The sequence below is a fragment of the Brachyhypopomus gauderio genome, chromosome 13 (genome assembly GCF_052324685.1).
Source record: "Brachyhypopomus gauderio isolate BG-103 chromosome 13, BGAUD_0.2, whole genome shotgun sequence".
NCBI lineage: Eukaryota > Metazoa > Chordata > Actinopteri > Gymnotiformes > Hypopomidae > Brachyhypopomus > Brachyhypopomus gauderio.
The window spans coordinates 16,542,707-16,563,940 of NC_135223.1; the positions used below are offsets into that span (position 1 = coordinate 16,542,707).

At 42.5% G+C, this 21,234-nt stretch overlaps 1 protein-coding gene across 2 annotated transcripts in view; it reads right to left on the minus strand.

Moving 5' to 3' along the window:
- Positions 1 to 21,234, minus strand: part of scn5lab (sodium channel, voltage gated, type V-like, alpha b) — a 100,944-nt gene that overhangs the window by 34,368 nt on the left and 45,342 nt on the right. For both annotated transcript variants that reach the window (XM_076971290.1, XM_076971289.1), the window contains 8 exons: positions 20,707 to 20,848; positions 20,112 to 20,309; positions 19,575 to 19,751; positions 18,966 to 19,316; positions 16,715 to 16,826; positions 13,777 to 14,015; positions 10,115 to 10,288; positions 9,521 to 9,877 (listed from right to left, as the gene is read on the minus strand). In XM_076971290.1, coding sequence (XP_076827405.1) covers positions 9,521 to 9,877; positions 10,115 to 10,288; positions 13,777 to 14,015; positions 16,715 to 16,826; positions 18,966 to 19,316; positions 19,575 to 19,751; positions 20,112 to 20,309; positions 20,707 to 20,848 — 1,750 coding nt within the window. The remainder of the gene's footprint in view (positions 1 to 9,520; positions 9,878 to 10,114; positions 10,289 to 13,776; positions 14,016 to 16,714; positions 16,827 to 18,965; positions 19,317 to 19,574; positions 19,752 to 20,111; positions 20,310 to 20,706; positions 20,849 to 21,234) is intronic.

Consider the following 21,234-nt stretch of genomic DNA (forward strand, 5'->3'; position numbering starts at 1 on the left):
GAGAGACCCTGAACAAGTAAGACATTATTTGCCGGAGTTATTTCCTCAGAGCACCCCCACCCCCCTCACACACTCCTACTCACTCAATCACACGCTCCACAGTCACCTGAGCTAAATTATCTTGTAAGAAATAATCAGCTTTGAACAGGTTTGAACAGGAAAGAATGTAGTTTGTGGCTCAAATCAGAGCTGAATACATTCAAATCAGTACTTTTTAGTAAACATCTGCAAAGATATACTATTGCATGTTGGCTACTGATCTGTGTATTTAGAATCCAAGTAGCAGCTGGTTAAACCAATCAAATCATATTGGCTTAAGGTTGTAGCATCTGGGACTGTGCAGTTTAACTCCACGATAACTGAGACTTTCTTCTTGCTTTCAGATCACTGTATTGCTTCTTATTCTTTACATATAAAGTAACTGATTTACACTTATTATTTATAGTATGTGCTTATATATGTAGTTGTGAGACCAAATATTTTCAGAAATTAGTTGTCATCTGTATTAGAGGAACATAAATATCCTATGTTGCACTATATGATGGCACAAATGTCCAGGTGTTTTTGACCATCTATAAATGTGTCATGTTATTATTTACATTCTGATATGAAGAAGTATTTACTCTATAGAGTTATATTTACCTTGAATACCTTTCTTCAAACAATTTTTAAATGTCTGAGAACCATATTTGACTAATCTTTTTTTATACAGTTTCAGAACCCCTATAATACAATTCCATCCTTGTTTTTCTGTAGGTGAATAACCCACCCAACTCTACAGACCAATTCTGCAGTCACATACGTCTGTAGAAGACATACAGTCAGGCAGTGATGACTGGAAGGGTGTTTTGCGGCAGGTGTCTCTCCTGTGAGATGTGCCATGCAGCTGCCAATTTGTTTGATTAAACTCCGGCTGAGTAATTTGCTTTGAGGATACGATCCCTTTTGAAGGTGATCTAGCATCAGCCCGTTCCCCCCACTCAGCTCTTATGAGGGGATCTGTGAGACTGGCCCCCGCTCAGCGTGAAACTGACATGCAGGAAGCCCCGCCCCTGGTGCTATATCTGCTCTGGCACTCTCCAGCCTGGTAACATGCTGACGCCCCTGGTGCTCGGCTGGTGTGTTCCCCTCGGGTGAACAGCGCTGGGTAATTATGTACGATTAACCGGTGGGAGACACACCCTGGCATGGCCCTCATCGTCACGGCAGCCAGCTAGCTGTGCCTTCAGGAAGCAGAAGTCTGACTCCAGAACTTTCCCCTCTACCTCTTCATTCTCTTTGTCTCCACTGAGACTGCAGATCGGTGGCAGTCAACGTTCTGTCATCACATGGGTTGCCAGCACAAGATGATGTTTCTGTGGGCTGCAATGCCTTTATTGTTAGGAGAGATTAGGCCACGTGTCCATTGCATTGATTAATTGCTTAGCTACTGGTGTGAAGTGATTACAAACTGCAAGACCGACGAACAGTTCATAATGCGTATGAAAGATCCCATATGAAAAATTAAAACCATTATGCACATGCACAAACTCCCTCATTCACTGTATTTTTGATCCAATATATAGCCATTTGCAATAGCTATGACAAGCTTTGAGACTCATTCTCTATTTGAATATGCAGGGTTACATCATTAGCTTAGACCCCCCCTACAGAATAGACTACATAAGGAGTCTCTCCTGCTTCATGCACATGCACTGCATTAGGCTCACTAAAGCATGGAACATCCCAAGCAAAATTCTCCGGGGCGCACCAGTCGCAGCCAGCCAGGGGCGGGTCGCTCTGAACCAGGCCCATACCGGCGTGCAGCATGGCTGCTAGTGGGAGTGCAGTTCGTGCAGATTGGGGGAACTCTGCATTCGCTTAGCCAGGTCTGGCTCATGGGCCCAGTCTCACAGTCCCATCACCACACATGACGTGGACGTGGAGGCAGTCAGGCTTTGAGCAAACATATGGAGAGAAACTTACTGAGATGCATTTTAAGAGCAATACTATGCCAGTAAATAGAAAAAGGACACTTACTGTAGGCTTGTGATGTACCTTCCATTGCCCCGCTGTCACCAAAAAAAGCAAACTGCTACATGTGCATCCAGGTGAGTATTTAGACCCATTAAATGCTCCACTAACTTTTGACAGCCCCTAGATAAACATGTACTCTACTAAAACTGCAATTTTTGCCTTTAGTACAAAAACGTCACACAAATGTTCTTAAGAAAATATCCACTGTGCCTTTGAGAGTGGAGAGAACTGAGCGAAGCTGTTCCCTTAGCAGGACCTCCTGCTTTGACTGACATGCTACTTAAGCCCTTGCATTATCAACACATTGTGCTTTCCCTGACTGAGCAAAATGAATTATGTTTATCAAACTGGGAATACCCTACAGAGGGCCAAGACGCTCGCTGCCTGTCGCCGTGGCAATAAGCGCAGAAAAACTGGGCACTGAACCATGAAGCCTTCCGGTCCACTTGAGGCGAATATAATGAAATAATGCACTTCAGCAAACATTAAGTGCCCATGATAGCTAATGATGCCATTTGGCGGGAACACAGGAGGAGACCACTGATAGGAACGTGGGCTCTTGGAGCAGAGGGACTCGGCAGGGGACATATGCCAGAGGAATCACAAGCTACCTCTCGCCCGAGCACATCACAGTGGAAGAAGTGCTGCGATATTTCTTTTTGGGAAAAAATTTTGATATATGTGGCTTTCTTCTGCAATTAATATGTCTGAAATAGAAATCAACTGTGGTTGTGAACAGATAGGGTAGAAAAGTGATTCGCTAGGATATGAGCCTGGCCAGCCAACCACAGCAATGGGGCAGGGCTACAACCTCTGATGCAAGCAGCTGATTCTGGAGAAATTTGATGCATGAAGAATGGCAGTAAATTTTAATTGTTTAAATTAAACAATTTTTTAATTTGTATATCCTTTGCTCTTCGTGTAAAAAACAAAAATAAAACATTGTCTAAATGAACGAGCATGCAGAGTCCTTGGACTGCTGGCTGGTGCTGGGCCTCTGACTCTAGACAACATATGGGTGGTAAAATCCAAAACATCCCTTTCAACATAGTGACAAACATAGTGATGAGATCTATAATTATAAACCAAATATCTAAAATGCAATTAGAATGCTTTTTTTTAGCTTCCACAAATTTAAACTCTTGGAAGTGCCTCGTCCTTTCACTCGGTAGGGAAGTTACACGGAGTCTGAGCCAATTTCCAGTTCAGGTCCACTCTAAATTTCTTTATATGCACAAGTGACGTCCGTAAGCCTGAGGATACCTGCTAGATTGCCAGATATTAAGGTGAAAGCCACCATTCTCCAACGTGACGTGAAGATCAATGCAGAGTCAGTCGTCTGCAGGTGAATGAGCAGGGAGGTGATGTATTTGAACACAGAGCTTATCCTGTAATACTGGGCGTCTCACATGCCTTCACTGAAGTGGAGAGACCAGCACAGTCACTGCGAGCTGTACAGAGCACACGCTATAAATAGAGCATTATCTATGCAGCACAACATGGGCAGCTGACCAGTGTTATCAGACTCTACCTTTGTGAGACAACAGGTGGTGGATGTGTCTGTCAGTCAGTCAGAGGTAAACATCCCTCTAAACTTGCCTAGTGCCAATGGCACCATGTCAACTTCATATTCAAAATGAAGTAAACATCACCTCTTAAGCTTCAAATGTATTAATATTTTAATTTAGGGGATGCAGTTTTAACTAGATTTCTTTTGCATATGCTTCCAACAGACCAAGGCTGAGAATATATCTCTGTCAATGTATAAATCAGCTAATGTAACAATCAGCTTCTGTACATTTACTCAAAACATTTCAAATTCAAACTCATTTTTACAGTACTTTTTACTTTTTACAACACGTTACTGAAATCCTATGTACAGAGAATCTGGGTTCAGGTCCCTACTGAACAAGTGAAAGTCACAGTAGTGAGGACAAACTCCCTGAGAGTGTTAAGAAGATACGCTGAGAGGAACCCAGGCTCAGCAGGGCAACACAGCGCCCTCTAGTCAATACAGATGAAAAACCAGCAGCACACAATTTATAAAATTGCTTTTGTTTTTACTTTTACTCAAAAAGGTACTTATAAGAGTAGCTTATAAGCCTTAAGAAACAACTGACAAATATTTGGCATAAAACCTCTGATTATTTAGTTTGAACCAATTCGGAAACAGTAAACTAAACCCAGTCTAGCAGAACAGCTGATGACTGTCATGATTTCGCTTGTCACTAAATTCTCAATGGCAGCCAGGAAGAGTTTCTCTACAGGAGAGTGGGTGGAACACACAGTTTGACCCCTCCGGTGGTCCAGGGTGCTCAGGCTGGTCCAAATGACTTAATTCGAAAAATAAATGTACCATAGTAGCACTTTTGCATGCTTTAACACATTTACTTATTTATATCACTTACACAACATCCTCTTTGAAAGCTATTCAGTGTTAAAGGAGCATACAATGGCCTTTGAAAGACCTAGTTAAGTAGCTTATCTGTGCTCCATTGTCTGGCTCCATGAATTAATCTCTTTACAGTAGGGATGTATAATATTATCATAAGGAGCTAGCTGGATAAGAAGAATATTGCTGTTCTGCTTCTCACTCCTCTAGATACTTGTATCCCATATGGGAGGTCTGAAATAAGACTGCCTGTGTTGTCCAATATTTAATGCAGTAATATCTTAACCCCTGACCTTTGATCCTTTTTGCATTTTCCCAGAACCTTCAACTAAGAACCTTCACTCACACCCCTGACATATGAATATAATGTATGTGATGTTTTCAGACTATGTGACCTTTCCTCTTTTTCTTTGACCCACTAACAATAAATGTTTTGTTCTCAGTTAATCAGAATCAGTCAATGTATTCTTGTTTCTTTAGGATACATAACACAGAGGAAAAAGTAGAAGTAGTAGTAGAAGTCACGCTTCAAGACCACAGACAAGGTGTTCAGTGAGAGGAATGTACAGCCCTGCAGAAGCGTTGAGGTGTTAACTGCCTGTGGGCCCACTGCAGAATTAGCACTTAGCTGTACAGTAAAGAGGGCATCACTACAACAGAGGCACCCCACACACCCTGTAACATCCTAACCCCCTTCCAGAGGACTCCTGAGTGAGGCTGTAGTGAACACAACCCAGGCGTCTGAGATGCACGCTGCTAAAGATGGCTTAGCCTTTGAGGAATACAAAGAGGTATGACAGAGTCTGAATGTTCACAGAAGGAAGAGGAATGATGTTTACACACACTCTGCTCCCAGAAAGCTTACAGTCTGGCAGTTCCCAGTTTTGCACATCTTCAGTTCTGAGTTCTTCCCCTCTTTGTAATGTTCACATAAATACTTTGGAGATTTAACAGAAAGTTCTGAAAGTCAAGGAGAACTTATTTCTATGTTTCATAGCAAAAAGCAAAAAAAAAAAAAAATTTTGCAAAATATTTTTTTCTTACCCACATGGTTTTCTGCTCTGTGCATTATTGGGAGGCGCTGTTTTGCACAAATGGAGTCCCCTGTTCTACACAGAAAGGGCTAGTGGGCATCTGGGAAGCTACCCTTTGCATAATGACACTTTCACCTCTTCAGTTACAGAGCCCTGCTTTAAATAATCATGATTATTCACACGGGTGCATCGACCCGAAGCGTATCCACACCCATCTGGAGTGATGACTGTACACACACGCTCAGTGTGCAGACAAAATACACGCATGCGCACACACTTTCTCTCTTTCTCTCTCACTCTCTCTCTCACACACAAACATACACATACACACACACACACACACACACACACACACACACACACACACACACAGCACACGCATAACTTCAAATATATTTCAGGTTCCCCGCTCTATTTGCTTGAAGGTTGACCCCACCCCCCTCAGGGTACTCAGCTCTGTTGGGCATGCCCTTTGTTCCGCTAACATATCCAGTGAGATTAGGCGAGATGATTAGAGAAGGGGTGGAACCTGGCATTGGTCTTCACCACGGTGAAAAACACCTGAACCACAGTGACCCATATACAGACATCAGGTTCCCGTGGCTCATGTTAAAAGGCCAGGACCGGCACAGGAGTGTTTGTTGGGCTGAGGGAGGTGGGCCAGTTTTGTTGTGTTTATGCACACACCCCAGTGTGGTGGACTCTGTGGCACGCCAGCCCTCTAACCCTCATCATTCTCTTACTCTGCTCCAAATGAAACAACACTCCCGTTTTGGTATCTGGGCGGCAGTCACACCTGTTACCCACATCACGCAGCAGACAGGAGCAGGAAATGGAGCATATCAGGGTTTATATCGCAAAGAGACTAGGAGGAAAAATCCCTCATAAAAGTTAACTGCCTACTCAAGATAGCACATTTAAATCAATGAATGAGTGGACCGAGTCTGAATGAGATCCTGTAGTCAGCAAAAATTCTCTAAGTAAACAATGAGCTAGGTAGATACAAGCATAGATCAATCACTGTGTGTTAATGTGTGGAGTTTTGTATAAGTAGAGCATTGTACTTGTTTGGGCTTCTAAGTTACAAATAACAGCTCTAATTAACAAGCTACCCTCAGAACACAGTGCACACATCACAGACATACAGCAACTCCAGACACACTCAAAGATGTAATTCAATATATCTCTACAAGTTCTCACAACCAGTCTGCAGAAGAGCAAGATCGAGAACACATAAGAGTGTAGACAGTTTGTGTGTGTGTGCATTGTTTGTGTAGAGTGAGAGAGTGAGAGAGAGAGAGAGAGAGAGAAAGAGAGAGAGAGAGAGAGATAGGGGAGGGGCGAGAGAAATAAAGCAAGAGATGAAAACATGCATTACATACATTACAAATGATACGCAAATTATGCTGTGCAGTGGATGCGGCCCCACTGAGAAAGATAATATTAGTCAGTGCACAGGGCTGGGTAATTGCTACTGGCTGCAGTAGCCTCACAGAGGCAAGGCCAGAGCTGAAGAAAGACACGGGCTTGTTAACACCACATGCTGTCCTGTGAATGCTCCACCTTCAGTGGGACCCAATTAGGCACAGAAAGACGTAAGCACATGCACAAAAGCTTTGCATCAGCTGAGCCTAGTGATGGCTCTGCTGTATCAGGGGACAGACATGGAGATCACCAACTTTTCATATAGGCTCACAATTTTTTTTATCCTAGTTTATGCAACAGCAGTTTTATTTGGGAATAGTTTATATATTTATATATAACTACATACTACACTACATACGCTAAATACACACCCATATTTTGTTTTACCCTTAAAATTAATGCATTGCATTTTACTAGCATTCAGTAATCTGCCCCTGCTAATCCACTATCTTTGATATTCTTTGGATTTTCTAGTTAGTCATCATATTCTTTATAAAGATAGTTTTAATAAAACATACATGACATTTCATAATAACATCACTCATCTGTCTTATCTTGCATTTTTATTCTTTTCATCTTTCCATTTGGCTTTTATGTTCTTTTCATTTTTAAGCTACTGCAATCAAACTTGACTTTTGACCCACTGCATATGCCTGCATTTCATACTAACCTGAAATTGTTTTTTATTATAGAAATTCAATAATTTAATTATTTTCTAGAAAATCTAATATTATCCATAGATTGTGATTTCATTTTATATTCATTTCATGCTGTTATTTCTTTCATTCATCTTCTGCTGTGTAAAACATATAAATATTCATACTTGAGGCTAAAATGTTATAGATGTTTATCCAGATTTCCTCTTAAAGTTTAGCACATACCTAGACTCTCTCTAGTCTTAAACCACAGACCTAAGCTCTCCACAATCTTAAATCACATACCTAGGCTCTCCACAATCTTAAACCACATACCTACGTTCTCCACAGTCTTAAACCACATACCTTGGTTCTCCACAGTCTTAAACCACATACCTAGGCTCTCCACAGTCTTAAACCACATACCTAGGCTCCCCACAGTCTTAAACCACATACCTAGGCTCTCCACAGTCTTAAACCACATACCTTGTCTCTCCACAGTCTTAAACCACATACCTAGGCTCCCCACAGTCTTAATCCACATACCTAGGCTCTCCACAGTCTTAAACCACATACCTTGGCTCTCCACAGTCTTATACCTAGTCTCTCTCACAGTCCATGTCCTCCTCAGTCACTAGGGTGACTAGACTCAATGGTCTAAAAATAATAGCCATAAGAAAATGATAAGCATTTGACCTCTGTTTACTTTTGAGAAAGGAATTGTGGCAGGTAAGCGTTAAGTCAGAACTTGAATATTTTAGCAATGCCACACGTGTGTACTGTGATAGAGGTCCTCGTTTAATAGTCTAGAGCATGTGGGTCAGAGACAGCACCTGTCCATATGTCAGGAGAGAAAACGTGTTGTGCTGACAGCCCAGTGGACACATTGTTACGCTGTGGTTTATGTGTGTGATCCTGTTTCTGTGTATGTCTTCAGTTTCACACGACAAAGGCATGCATGTTTCACAGACGTGTTAAAGTAATGAAATATCTGTGCTGAATTCTACCACACAGGCAATCCCCCAGAAGTGTCTGTCACATTGTAAGTTATGTTCACAAGAACAGTAATCTGCTTTTTTAATATATGGTGACATGAATGGTTGTATATATGTATTTTAATGCATTCAATTAATAATTATAATACATTTTAAAATATTTACAATAGAAATAGGCCTTTATAATTCCTATCAGAGCTTCGTGTTAGAAGCTAGCACATACATACATACATACACACACACACACACACACACACACACACACACACACACACACACACACACACACACACACACACACACGCACACATACACACACACATACACACACATACACACACGCACACACACACCTCCCTACCTCCTAAATGAGTAGGTACAGCCTGCCAACACTTTATATAAAAAGCTGATGCAGGCACCTAATTGTCAGAAGACCCTTGAGTAAAAGGCCCCCGAGAAGGGCTTCTCCATTTGTTCGCTTACAGAAAATAGTTAGTGTGGGCCTGCCAAAGACTTTAGCCACAGCAGACCCAGAAGAGCGGATGAGATGAGAGGGCCGGGAGGGGAGGGAGAGACTGATAAAAAGAGAGAGTGATCGAGAGAACTGAAGCAATGCAGAAGGCCAAAGAGAGACAGATAGAAGGCAGACGGACAAACAGAGAGAGTGAGGCGATGGGAAGTGAAAATGGGAGCTGTTGATCCTGTGGGCTCTTCGCTCTGCTTGCTGACAGCAGGGAACGCGGGTTGAATGTGTTTGCACTGGCCAAACAGAGCCAAGCTGACCTCAGGGAAGCCATCCATCTACAAGTCAAGATGGCAGCTCTAAAATGACATAAAGCAAACTACAGTAGCCCCTCCAGACATGCTTCAAAAGGTTCATCCTGCCAGTGTGCCGGACCTGTTTCACACCACTGAATATCTGATCGGACACTACATTGATCAGCAGCACAGCACAGCACCACAGCAAACAGTCAAAGCATAATTAAAACTGCCACAAGAGGAAAAATATAAACAAACACTTACCACAAGATTCCCGATCACCATGACCAGCATGAAGACCAGGATGCAGAGCGGCTGGCCCGCCACCTCCATACAGTCCCACATGGTTTCGATCCATTCGCCGCACAGCACGCGGAACACGATAAGGAAGGAGTGGAAGAAGTCTTTCATGTGCCAGCGTGGCAGTTCACACTCCTTGGAGATCTTGCACACGCACAGCTCGTAATTCTTGCCAAACAGCTGCATGCCCACCACGGCAAAGATGAAGACGATGATGGCAAGAACCAGGGTGAGGTTGCCCAAAGCGCCCACAGAATTCCCAATGATCTTAATAAGCGTGTTAAGGGTGGGCCACGACTTAGCCAGCTTGAAGACTCTCAGCTGCGGAAGAAAAAGGATCACTTAGGCAAAATGGTAAGGGTGAATCACTAGTAAGTTAATCAGTTTGGTATTTAGTAATTCATTTCACTGCATTGCCACCTCTTTAAATAATATTGAAGCAATAAACTTAAATAAGTTAAGAAAGAACTTTTAAACCATGTAGCCTAAAAGATAAACAGGGCATTTGTCTGTCTGTGCCCTGAGCAGAAAGCATGGCTATTAGACACGTGAGATTACCAGTCTGAAGGAGCGTAGGACGGACAGGCCTTCCACGTTTGAAAGGCCGAGCTCCATCAGGCTGAGACAAACGATGAAGCTGTCGAAGATGTTCCACCCCTGTTGGAAGTAATAGTACGGGTCCAGCGCGATGATCTTGAGGACCATCTCTGCTGTGAAGATTCCCGTGAAGACCTGCAGGGGCGCACAAGGGGCAAGATTTCATACAACAGATTTAAAGCCAGAGCCTATGTATGCATTCAATTCAAGTCTTATTTATTTATATAGTGCCTTTTACAACATATGTTGTCACAAAGCAGCTTTACAAATGCACGGGTCCAGATCCCTAATGAGCAAGCCAGAGGCAAGGAAAACCCCCCTAGGCAGTGTTTAGGGAACCCATCCTCCATTGGGCGGCCCAGCTAATAGCAGTCTATACTTTATAGTGCTATTTCTACACCGATTTAAGCCAAAGCACAATTTGTACAAACAAACACATGACACTTATATAACATTGTACTGTTTCAATTAGGCACATTCTCTTCATTTTTAACTCAACCATGACTTATTGGCCTTTTGTAGCCATGTATGACAGTGGGCGTCGGGTAGCACTACTGCTGAGGAACAGGGCTATAGAGAGCTGCAGCGTCTGGGACACGTCTGCTCTTTGTTGATCTTTTATTCCTTCCCTTTTTCTCTGTCCCGAAGAGTGTGTCGTTCTGGTTGTTGTTGCTCTCGGATGAGTTCATGGATGTGACATGTGATACGTGACACGATCAGTGGGGGAGACTGGGTAGTTCCACATCTCAACTGGAGCTGGGCCTTTTAACACTGCCTGGCCCTGTCACTAGTCATGTCCCTGTGAGACATCGCAGACGTCCATATTACATCAGCCCTGCATGTGCTCAGCTGCTCCAATCCAGCATGCCTCTTCCACGTCTCGTAATCTCCTCTTTAATCTGAACAGCAACGTGGAGACCTGGCAAAAACGGCTTCTTCCGGCTTCTTTGAAGTCAGTTCTGTTTTTGTCTTTCTTTCTTTTTTTAAAACCTCACAGCACAAATCATTATCATCATCCTCAGCATATAATAACTAATTTTGGCTTCCATAAGACTGAAATGTTAACACAGACAAACACACACCGAGTACTAGGTCAGAGGCTGTATCACTGCCTGTGGCTCTAAGATAGCTATATATTATGATGTATACAAACAGAGCTGGAGTGGCTAATCGGGAGATTTGGGAGGATTCCCGATGGGCCGGCTCATGTCAATCTCTAGTTTGGGCTGATTGGGAGGGGAAAATTATTTTGGGCTGGATTTGGGCATGAAACTCCCGGGCTGAAAAAGGGGCCCACTCCGGCCCTGGATACAGATATCACTGATGCTTACAAAACTTGAAACCCAGATCAACACTTCACAGTACTTAAGTATGGTTCAACTACATACATCCTGTGTGGGATGGGAATTTGCTATATTATATATTATTCTCCATTACCTCAAGTTGGCAACTGATTACCACATTTTCATAACAAAGAGCTGCCTTCTCTTTTCCATCTTCAGAGAGTAATTAGATAATACTTCTGTTTGGTGTTGATAGGCTGATGCCAAATGCTATTAGAATTCCTCTCAGAAAGAAGACTTTAAGGAAGGGGTCTCCATTTTCCTTATGAATATTTCTAATAAAATGCAACACTGCACAAGAGTTTGTATTTGATTGAATTTAATATAGTTTTCATATCATTTATCCACTTAATTATTCTGAGACTAAATTGTTTCTGATCGGAGTGTACGCATTTACTGTGTTACAGAAAAAGAGGGTTGTCTGAGAAAGATGAAAACTGCATTTATGAAAATTGCAAAAAGCCACTGGCATAGCTTTTTTTTCAAATATGAATGCCTTTGAGGAACCACTCAGATACTCAGGCACGACAAAGGAAAATTCCTAAGGTCAGAAACTTGATCAACTGTACAGTATACCACAGTACACAAGAGTCTGACTCATCAAGAGGCTGACTCAGTGACTCAGTGGCTCCTGCCGATCTCTCTGCATCTCCCCAGGAGCCAGACTCTCCTCGGTACCACCAATACGTTTCTGGGGATTTGAGGACACCCCCCCTCCACCCCTGTTGCAGTAGAGGAGATGCTCAGTGACATTCTCACTGTAGGATGAAATGTGCCGCCAGCCATGGCCATCAACACAGCTGTCTACAGCAGTCAGCATAGTCTGTTCGACAGATTAGACAGGAGTGTGTCTGGGATGCATAAGGATAACCCCACCAATAGGAACAGATAGTGAAGGCACTTTAGTCAAGTGTCAATCAGACTGACACATAATAGCAATGCCCAATAATCTAGATTTCTGCAAAAAAACAAGAAGCACCTTAAATGCAGCCAAGAGTTTAGGACAAAAAAAATCTTTTTTGGGGGGTGATTATCCAGTAATCCACTAATCATTTAATCACATAGTGTCACATAGAGATAAATGATTATTTAATTGATGCTTTATATATATATATATATATATATATATATATATATATATATATATATATATAAAGAGAGAGAGAGAGAGAGAGAGAGAGAGAGAGAGAGAGAGAGAGAGAGAGCAGACAACAATTGTGAGCACAGTGCAACTGTGATGGGCACAGATGGCTCAGATCTTGCATTCAGAGTGCAGTTGCCCCCCGGAACCTGACAGCACTGAGCTTGTGCAGAACCAACACTGCGTTGCGGTGTGGACATGGAGGTGAGACAGAGTCAATAATAGCATCAGTCATGCAAAAGCGGCAGCTATGACTACCACGGGAGGCGGCATATATCTTCACTGGCTGGCTCCGTCGGCCAATATGTTCCCTCAACCCCACAGGCGGAGCGAGACGCACCGTGTCTCCAGCTCGATAAACACCAGCTAGCATGTACAAATGCTGGAGCCCACCAAGCGGAGAGAGACATATTGATTCATGCAGCACTGTCCTGGCATAACTCTCTTAAAGACATAATACAGACCTGCTGCTCCCACATGGCTGGAGTGTGATGCATTATGGTGACATTAACAAGGTACTGCTTGCATGTCACGTGCAAAAGATGTTTCACCTTACAGGTGTGCTTTGGAAACAGCACTGTATACATTTTAATATTTAAGCAGATCCAGTGTGCACACTGTCATATTTGTGTTTTAATTGCATTTTTCTGCAGTATATTTTTGACAGATCAAACAATGCCACATGGATTTCTCTGTTTTTTATTAGAGAAAAAAAAAGTTATTTTAAGCCTTGTTTTTAATACATCTATCAAATGGAAGACTTTTTCAAGTTCTTCCAGCAGATACTTCATTCTTGAACCACTCTGTTTCTGAAAGTGCCTGAATGGTGAACAAGCCTATCTCTCACTATCACTTTTTAGTGAACATTAAACTCTGGAAAGTGCTGCCTTTGCATGCAAGCAGCACTGAGCTGGATATAATGAGCAGGCTGCTACACGTGAAGATGCCCCTTTAACAAGTGAACAGACAAGCAGAATCCGACAGATGCATTTCCTGAGCAAAGAGTGCTGCCCCCCACCAAAAAAAAAAAGAGCAAAGCACTGTTCAAACTGACAAAAGACAATGCAGGTTGTCTGTGACCATCCCTGCCAGCCCCTGTCATGCACATTACTATACTGACTACTACAGAGCTTACTCACCAGGTTTCCCACGGACAGCATCTTGTTGAATTCTTCTGTCATGGGGTAGTGCTCCAGGGCCATGAAGAGTGTATTGAGCACGATGCAAATAGTAATGGCCAGGTCCAGGAAGGGGTCCATCACCATGAACTTCACCCACTCCTTGACCTTGATCCAGTCAGGGCAGCACTTCCATACCAGGTACTTGTGGGCAAACACGTACCAGCAAGGAGGGCATTTTTGCTGGGCTTCTTCCAACTCTGTCCACAGAGAGGAAAGACATTTGATTTATTGGGGCATTTTGTAAATACAAAACAAATTAGTTCCCTGGAGCAAAATAATTTGAGCATTTGAAACTCATTTGACCTTTTGAGTATTTCACAGATTTGTGCTTTACCATGACAGCAAATATATACGAAAAGCAAAATTCTTTTACATAATTAAAACTAAGTATGTGCAATGTTCAGTTCTGTGTCCCTTAATAGTGCCTTCCATGAGAAGGGAAGTTGTTTAGCTGTAAATACTGTGTATGCCTTTTTCACATCATGTCAACTACCCTCATGCCAACCAGGGTAGAGATTTAACTCAACTAGAATTATGTCTTAGCCACAGGAAAAACAGTAGGTGATTAATTCGAGATTAGCATAAAAACAAATCTTGTGGAAAACTGTAGATGCAGATGGAGCATCAAGGAAAAGGTTATCGTTGTGTTTTTCACCCCTAATGGCGTTTGACCCAAACTGTGACAAGTGGTGAGCTATGTTACGATGGGTTGGTGTTTGGGTGGGAGGGGAATGCATCCATTTCTAATGGGGAATCAGCTGGTCTACTTCCTTGACTTGCAGACAGCAGTCTACTTCCTTGACCTGAGTACTAATGCAGACGCTAGCTCCTCAGTTCCCTCTGAGGAGGACATGGTAGTGCCATTCTTCACCAGGAGTGGAGCCACCCTGACACACCTCGTTTCATCCACCCTGAGGGAAATGGACCGGCCAACAGGCCTCCTGTGAACCCATCGTTGCTTAGCTCAGCACAGCAATGTATATAGAAAAGGTGATTCCTCAAAGTTTGACCTGAATATGCTAACTGCAGCTCAGTTGCGGATCTGCTTAGGGTCACACTCTCTAAAGATGCAAGAGAGAAGAGAGAATAGCAGCCCCAGCTTGCTGAATCAGTCAAACAAGCAACAGCTAGCCATACATTTCTATGATAAAAATATTAACCTCACCATCCGCTTTATTAAAACATTTACTCGAAAAATCTTGTAGGTTAATGACAGTAACCCATGTTTTGCCATGCTTAGTTTGTGTTAGCCATTTTATGAGTGCAGAAATGGTCTCGAGCAGTCATACCATCACAGTGCCCTCTACCATGCCACCAATACGTCAGTGTCAGTGCTGGGTCAGAGATTTATAAGAGTGATAAAACACATTTGACTTTGTCTTTAACAGATGAACTACACCATAAAATATGTTCAGCTAGACAGAATGTACCTACGAAGGTAGAAACCATGTGTATGTGCGAGAGAGAAGCAGTCATGGGATCAACCCAACCCATGTTCATTACACATGGTACTATACTTGGCTTGGTGGTGTCCTGCCGTGTCAGCTCTTGTATGTGTGATAATGAGGATAGGCCTTTTCTCATGCTACTGCCCCAGAAATAGGCATTCTCTCTGGTGAAATCCCTTTGGTTAGCAGTTTCTCAGCTGACAAATTCACAATTCCAGACCACTCGTTTTATAGGAGACACAGATTATAAATATGATTTCATTATATTTACCAAATGTAAATACTACTTAAAGCCTCAGGGATTTGATGGATTTCCTTCCATCTAGTTTGTAGTGCATTCACATCGATTCTTTAATCTAATTCTTTGTAAATGTCTCATTTCACAAGTACAGCTATGAATATAGTATCGGTTACCAAAATGTGAATTTCATTAGCATTTTTGGTTTGGTTATGATATTCATTGTTTGTTCCCATGAACATTTAGATTTATTTTTTTACATTTTATATTTATTATGCCTATACAAAAACCTTGAATTAGTGTTGTCATTATTTTTCATGCCACAGAATATGAGTCATTCCACACTAGCTGTGTAATAATGTGAAAGAGGGAAGACTCCTCTACCTGTTCTACTCCAGCAGGCCACTGCTTGACTAGACAAACAGGCACCGTCGCTTTCATGAGAAGTACTGTTGTAAAAATACTGTGTTTGGAACTAGCAGATCTTTGGAAATGTGAACACTGCAAATATTTCAACTTCAGGCAGGAGATGCAGAAGAGCAGCTGTTGTTTGTTTGTTTGAATGAAAACATTTCACTCCTACAAGTAATTTACACATCATACCCCTGGCCAGTTGGACAGACAGCTCAGTCCACAAAGTCGAGATTTCCAGCAATGCTGACCAATGCTGCTACATTATTTATTGTGTTAAAAGTGCCTCACTGAAAGAATAGCTTCTTGTGAGATCCTGGTGATATTTCAAGCAGGCTAATCGGGTTTATAGAGGATAACACCTCTGTCTTGAAAACAGCGGAGAGTGAGTTCCCAGAGGACGACCGTAACGGTGAGCAGATGGAGAAACCCTTCTGTACTCCAATGTTCTGCACTCCAACAGGCAAAAAAGATTTTTACATCTATACAGAGATGTCTTGCAATGAAAAAAATGGATGAGATCAACTTTTATTCAATACTATGGTAAATGTACTGTGGTTTTAAAATACTTCTATCAAGGAATAAATTGCTTTCAAATGCAAGATGCACTATGCTTGGAAATGTAATTTTTAACATATTAACCAAATCTGTTATAGGCTTTAAACCATAAACAGCCCTAAAATAAGAAAGGGAAAAAAGTTCATTCTGCCACAGGCTTGCATTTCTGGAAGTGTCATTGGTTGGGGAGTTTCACCAAGGCCAGTTGTGAAGTGTGCGGTTTCCGCTGTGTGCAGCTTACCTTCCATGGCGTCAGTGAGGTAGCTAGTAGCACTCAGCGTCCTGTCTCTGCCCTCCTGGGAGACGAGGTGGGGGAGGAGCATGCTGCTCAGCTCACTCACCGAGTTTGGTCCCTGAGCACAGGAAGAAGGGACCGTGGGCATGGGACCAACGCCACAGTTGGAGAACAACAAAGACCTGCCTTGTAAATCCTGTACAGCTGCTTTATGACAACATGTGTTGTGAAAAGCGCTATACAAATAAATTTTGATTTGATTTGATTTGACCTGCCGGTGTCACCTTAATGCCCCTTATTCAGTGGTACATTCACTGATACTACAGTTTGTGGCAATCTATTAATTTTCAATTTTCTATCAATCTATTAATTATATATATATATATATATATATATATATATATATATATATGCTGTAGCAAGCAAGTATGCAAGTATGCTGCTGTACGTAGCGATATTCAGAATTATAGTGAGGTACACAAAGTATCCAGAGAAACAGGACATTTTGGACAGAGGTCCTGAAACATCTGTGCAAGCAAAGTGATTTTGCTTGCACAGCTGAGGAAAGACCTCAGTCCGAAACATCCTGTTTCTCTGGATACTTTGTGTACCTTTTTGAATATCTCTACATCCCTTCGGACAGAGGTCCTTCATCATCTGTGCATCTGTGCAAGTGCAAGCAGGAGCACTTTGCTTGCACAGCTGATGAAGAACCTCAGTCCAAAACACATCCTACTTCTCTGGAAACTTTGTGTACCTCAATACAATTTTGAATCTCTCTCTGTATCTCTCTCTCTCTCTCTCTCTCTCTCTATATATATATATATATATATATATATATATATATATATATATATATATATATATATATGTGTGTGTGTGTGTGTGTGTGTGTGTGTGTGTGTGTGTGTGTGTGTGTGTGTGTGTGATTGTAGAATTGAATATGATAAGATAAAAAAAACAGGACACAGGATTATTTATTTGATCATTTTCTATCTGTGTCCTTTCAAAAACATGGTGGGTCTGTTTTATTTGTTACATTTGTAAGGGCCTCTTGTCTTAAGCAGTGACTCTGATTACTTGACCCCAGGCAATCAAAGGTATGACGCAAAGAGTCACTTTGACACTGCCCACGAAAACACCCACACATGCTGTTTTGGCAAGAGGGAAACACCAGCAGTCCTTTCTTCTGTGTATGTGTGTGTGTGTGTGTGTGTGTGTGTGTGTGTGTGTGTGTGTGTACATGCAAGCATGTGTGTGAAAGACAATGTGTGTGCGTAATTGTGTGCGACGAAACGCCACAACTCCTATTCAACTGTTGCTACGTTACCATAGCTGCATTGCCAAGACAACAGTGTATCCTCATTCGCTCTCCCTCAGTCATTTCTGTCAGCTAGGGTTGAGGTTGTCAGGTATCCTGTGAGCTCCTAGCTAACCTGTGAACCTTCAGTCCTTTCTCTTTAGAAAAAGTACTTCCCATACATTTATACTTTTTGTCACCTCTAAAAACTTTGTTTTCTTTTTCTTTATTATTATTTTTCTCAAGCTTGCTTTCAAGCTTGGTGTGGCATTTCTGCAGTAGTCCACCTCTTTAGAATGATATGTCAGAAAAATCCTTAACAGTGTTGACCATTCTCACTACATGTAACTCCCGAGTTTTTATACTATCGTAGTAGCTAACTCTATTCTATATATTCACCTGTAATGGTTTAAGAAAACTGCAAATAAGTCATGCAGTGTGTTTGTCAGCTTATAAACCAACTTATAAATGGTTATAAGTGTCTCTCAGTAGCATGGACAAAGTCTTTGTATGGACTGTGTGTAAGTTTGTGTTTCCTTGGAAGAACTACTCATACTCCTTTGAGACTCTCAAAGTCTTTTGAGACTCACAGTTTGTTGATTATGTATATTTAATACTGTACTTTACACAGACAACAGACCATTCAACCCAGAAACTACAAAACTATTTACATGTATTTTCTGAATATCCAACAATCCTTTCCATTACCTGTTGCTGTTACAGGGAAACCCAATGCATCTTTTGTAAACCACAGAATATACTGTATCATAGTTGGAATATTATAGTTATTTATTATTTTTCTAATAACGTACGTTTACCTACCATGTCGAATGCATTATTTTATCAGTATCTGTGCCAAAGCATTCCCTTTCCAGTTATTGTATCCTACCACTGTGACCTGACAGCACATCTGAGAATAAAAAGGAGACCTATTACTTTGTTAAAATGGTCACTCACACTTTCTTCTTTCACCTTCTCCATTGTGCATGCTGGCAGTGAGAGTGGGCTCATGGGTCCCGGGCTGGAGATGCCGTTCTGATCCATGGCCACGAACAGTTTACCGTTGATGTTGAGGCTTGGGTAGAAAACCTGGGAGCTGTGGCTGCAGGTGCTCTGTGCACTGGTGCGCCGTCCGTGCCACGGCAGGACGTGCGAGCCGGGCCGGCTGTCCGAGTCGCCGTGGACACTGAACTCGTCGTCTGCGTCCACCTCCGAATCCTTGCTCCGCAGGCGAAAGTTGAAGATGCTGACCTGGCTTCCTCGTCTGGCGCGTGTGGACAGCGTCCGGACCAGCAGGGTGTGCGTTTGCTGCGAAGGGAAACGGCAGCTTGAGACCAAACGGCTTTGACGTCTGTGCACGATCAACAGCATTATGGTTTCTTCCTGTTGGAGTATTGCTGCAGTTCCCTTACTGTCTTCAATTATTAGTGACAAATATTCTATTGCATTTTTCCTATCTGAACATTTCCGACCCAATAGTGCAGTTCAGGTATTTTCCACTAAACTGTTACATCATGACCTCCTTTCTAACAAGTGTGATCACATTTGCCATTGAGACCGAGCTACCTTCACTCCCTCTATGGTGTCTAGCTTTGGTGTTTTTTCATTGCCGTCATTCTCCGTCTCCTCGGAAAGGGGCCCCAGGCTTTTCTTTCGTTCCTCATGCTCTTTGTCACCATGTAGGGCCAAGGGAGACATGTCGAGAGCCACTACAGATTCAGCCTCCTGGGCTTTCTGAGCTGCCTGTAAAAAAGAAGGACATTCGCAGTCCGTTTGTACCCACACAGGAAGATTAAGGTGCACGGACATAAATATGGGTGAGGGGGAAAATGCGATGATCACATTTCGTTTAGGCAGCTTAAATTATTCAGCATTATGACTTAAATACGCTACTTGAATGTTTGGATTAGTACTGTGTGACAAAAGACGCACAGACACAGCTTCAGTCTACTTGAAACAAAGCACTACATGCTTTCATGCTGCTGTGAAATTAGCATTTATCCATTGTGAGGGAGAAAAATTACAGTTTTTTGTCAAGTTGTATTATTGCCGTCAACGATCACCATCAGAAATCAGGCTGAATGACATTAAGCTCACACATACTTGCTGTTCTTTTTTTAACTGCTCCATTGCGAGCTGAAACTCTTTCTCTTTCTGCCATGCCTCAGCGATGGTGGCCTGGTTCTGCTCCTCATAGGCCATAGCCACAACTGCCAGGATCAAGTTGACCAGGTAGAAGGAACCCAGGAAGATGACAACCACGAAGAACACCATGTAGGTCTTCCCTGCAGACCGAAGAGTCTGCCAGGAGGAAATGGTTGTGTATAAGGAAGAACAACAAAACAAACAGACATCTTCTTTTTTGGGCACACTTGGGACTAGCTATTAGCCTACTGCCCTGGCCTCTGTCTGTAGCTCCGAACAGCCAGTCCATAAAAACAACAGAATGCCAGACATTTATTCCAGATATTTTATCAGTGATAAGAGGTGTAGGAGGTTCTGCATTTACATGCACAACACATATTTTTGTTTTAGTTTCAAGCTTGCATTTTGTATGCTAGTTTTATCAAGAAATGATGAGATCAGCTTCTGGCTGAGATTTAAATCCCTGAAACACCCCCATCAAAATGCCACTTCTCAGAAATTAATCCAAAACAGAAACTGAGAATTCTGACACAGCCATAGTGAACACACAGACCTGATGGTAGAGGTTTTCCCAGTAGTCCTGTGTCATAAGCCTGAAGAGGGAGAGGAAGGCCCAGCCAAAGGTGTCAAAGCTGGTGTAGCCATAGTTTGGATTGCGTCCTGTTTTAATACATTCAAAACCATCTGGACATTTCCTATGAAAATAAGGAAACAAATGTCAGTCTTATCAGCTGATCCCACTCTAGTTTAAAGTTTTAAACTTTAATGTCAGATATGACAAATGTTATTGTATGTTTTTTTAAGCAATGCACAAACCCCAACTGCCCTCTTCCACTGTATCGTGTGCTTAGGGCATGCTGACATAAAGGGCAAAGGTGAACTCGGCGTCACACCTCGGCCTGTCATGGGGTCACCTGATGATGTAAGGGACCATCAGCATGGGCGAGCTGGGAGACCAGTGGCGCCAGCTGCCCATGCCCGCTCCAGTTGTCCCGAGAACAGCCCCCTCCACCCGTCTCCTAGCAGCCCTGCCCCTGTCAGGGTGGTGGCAGCCAGTGTCACTCCGCTGAGAGGGTGGGGG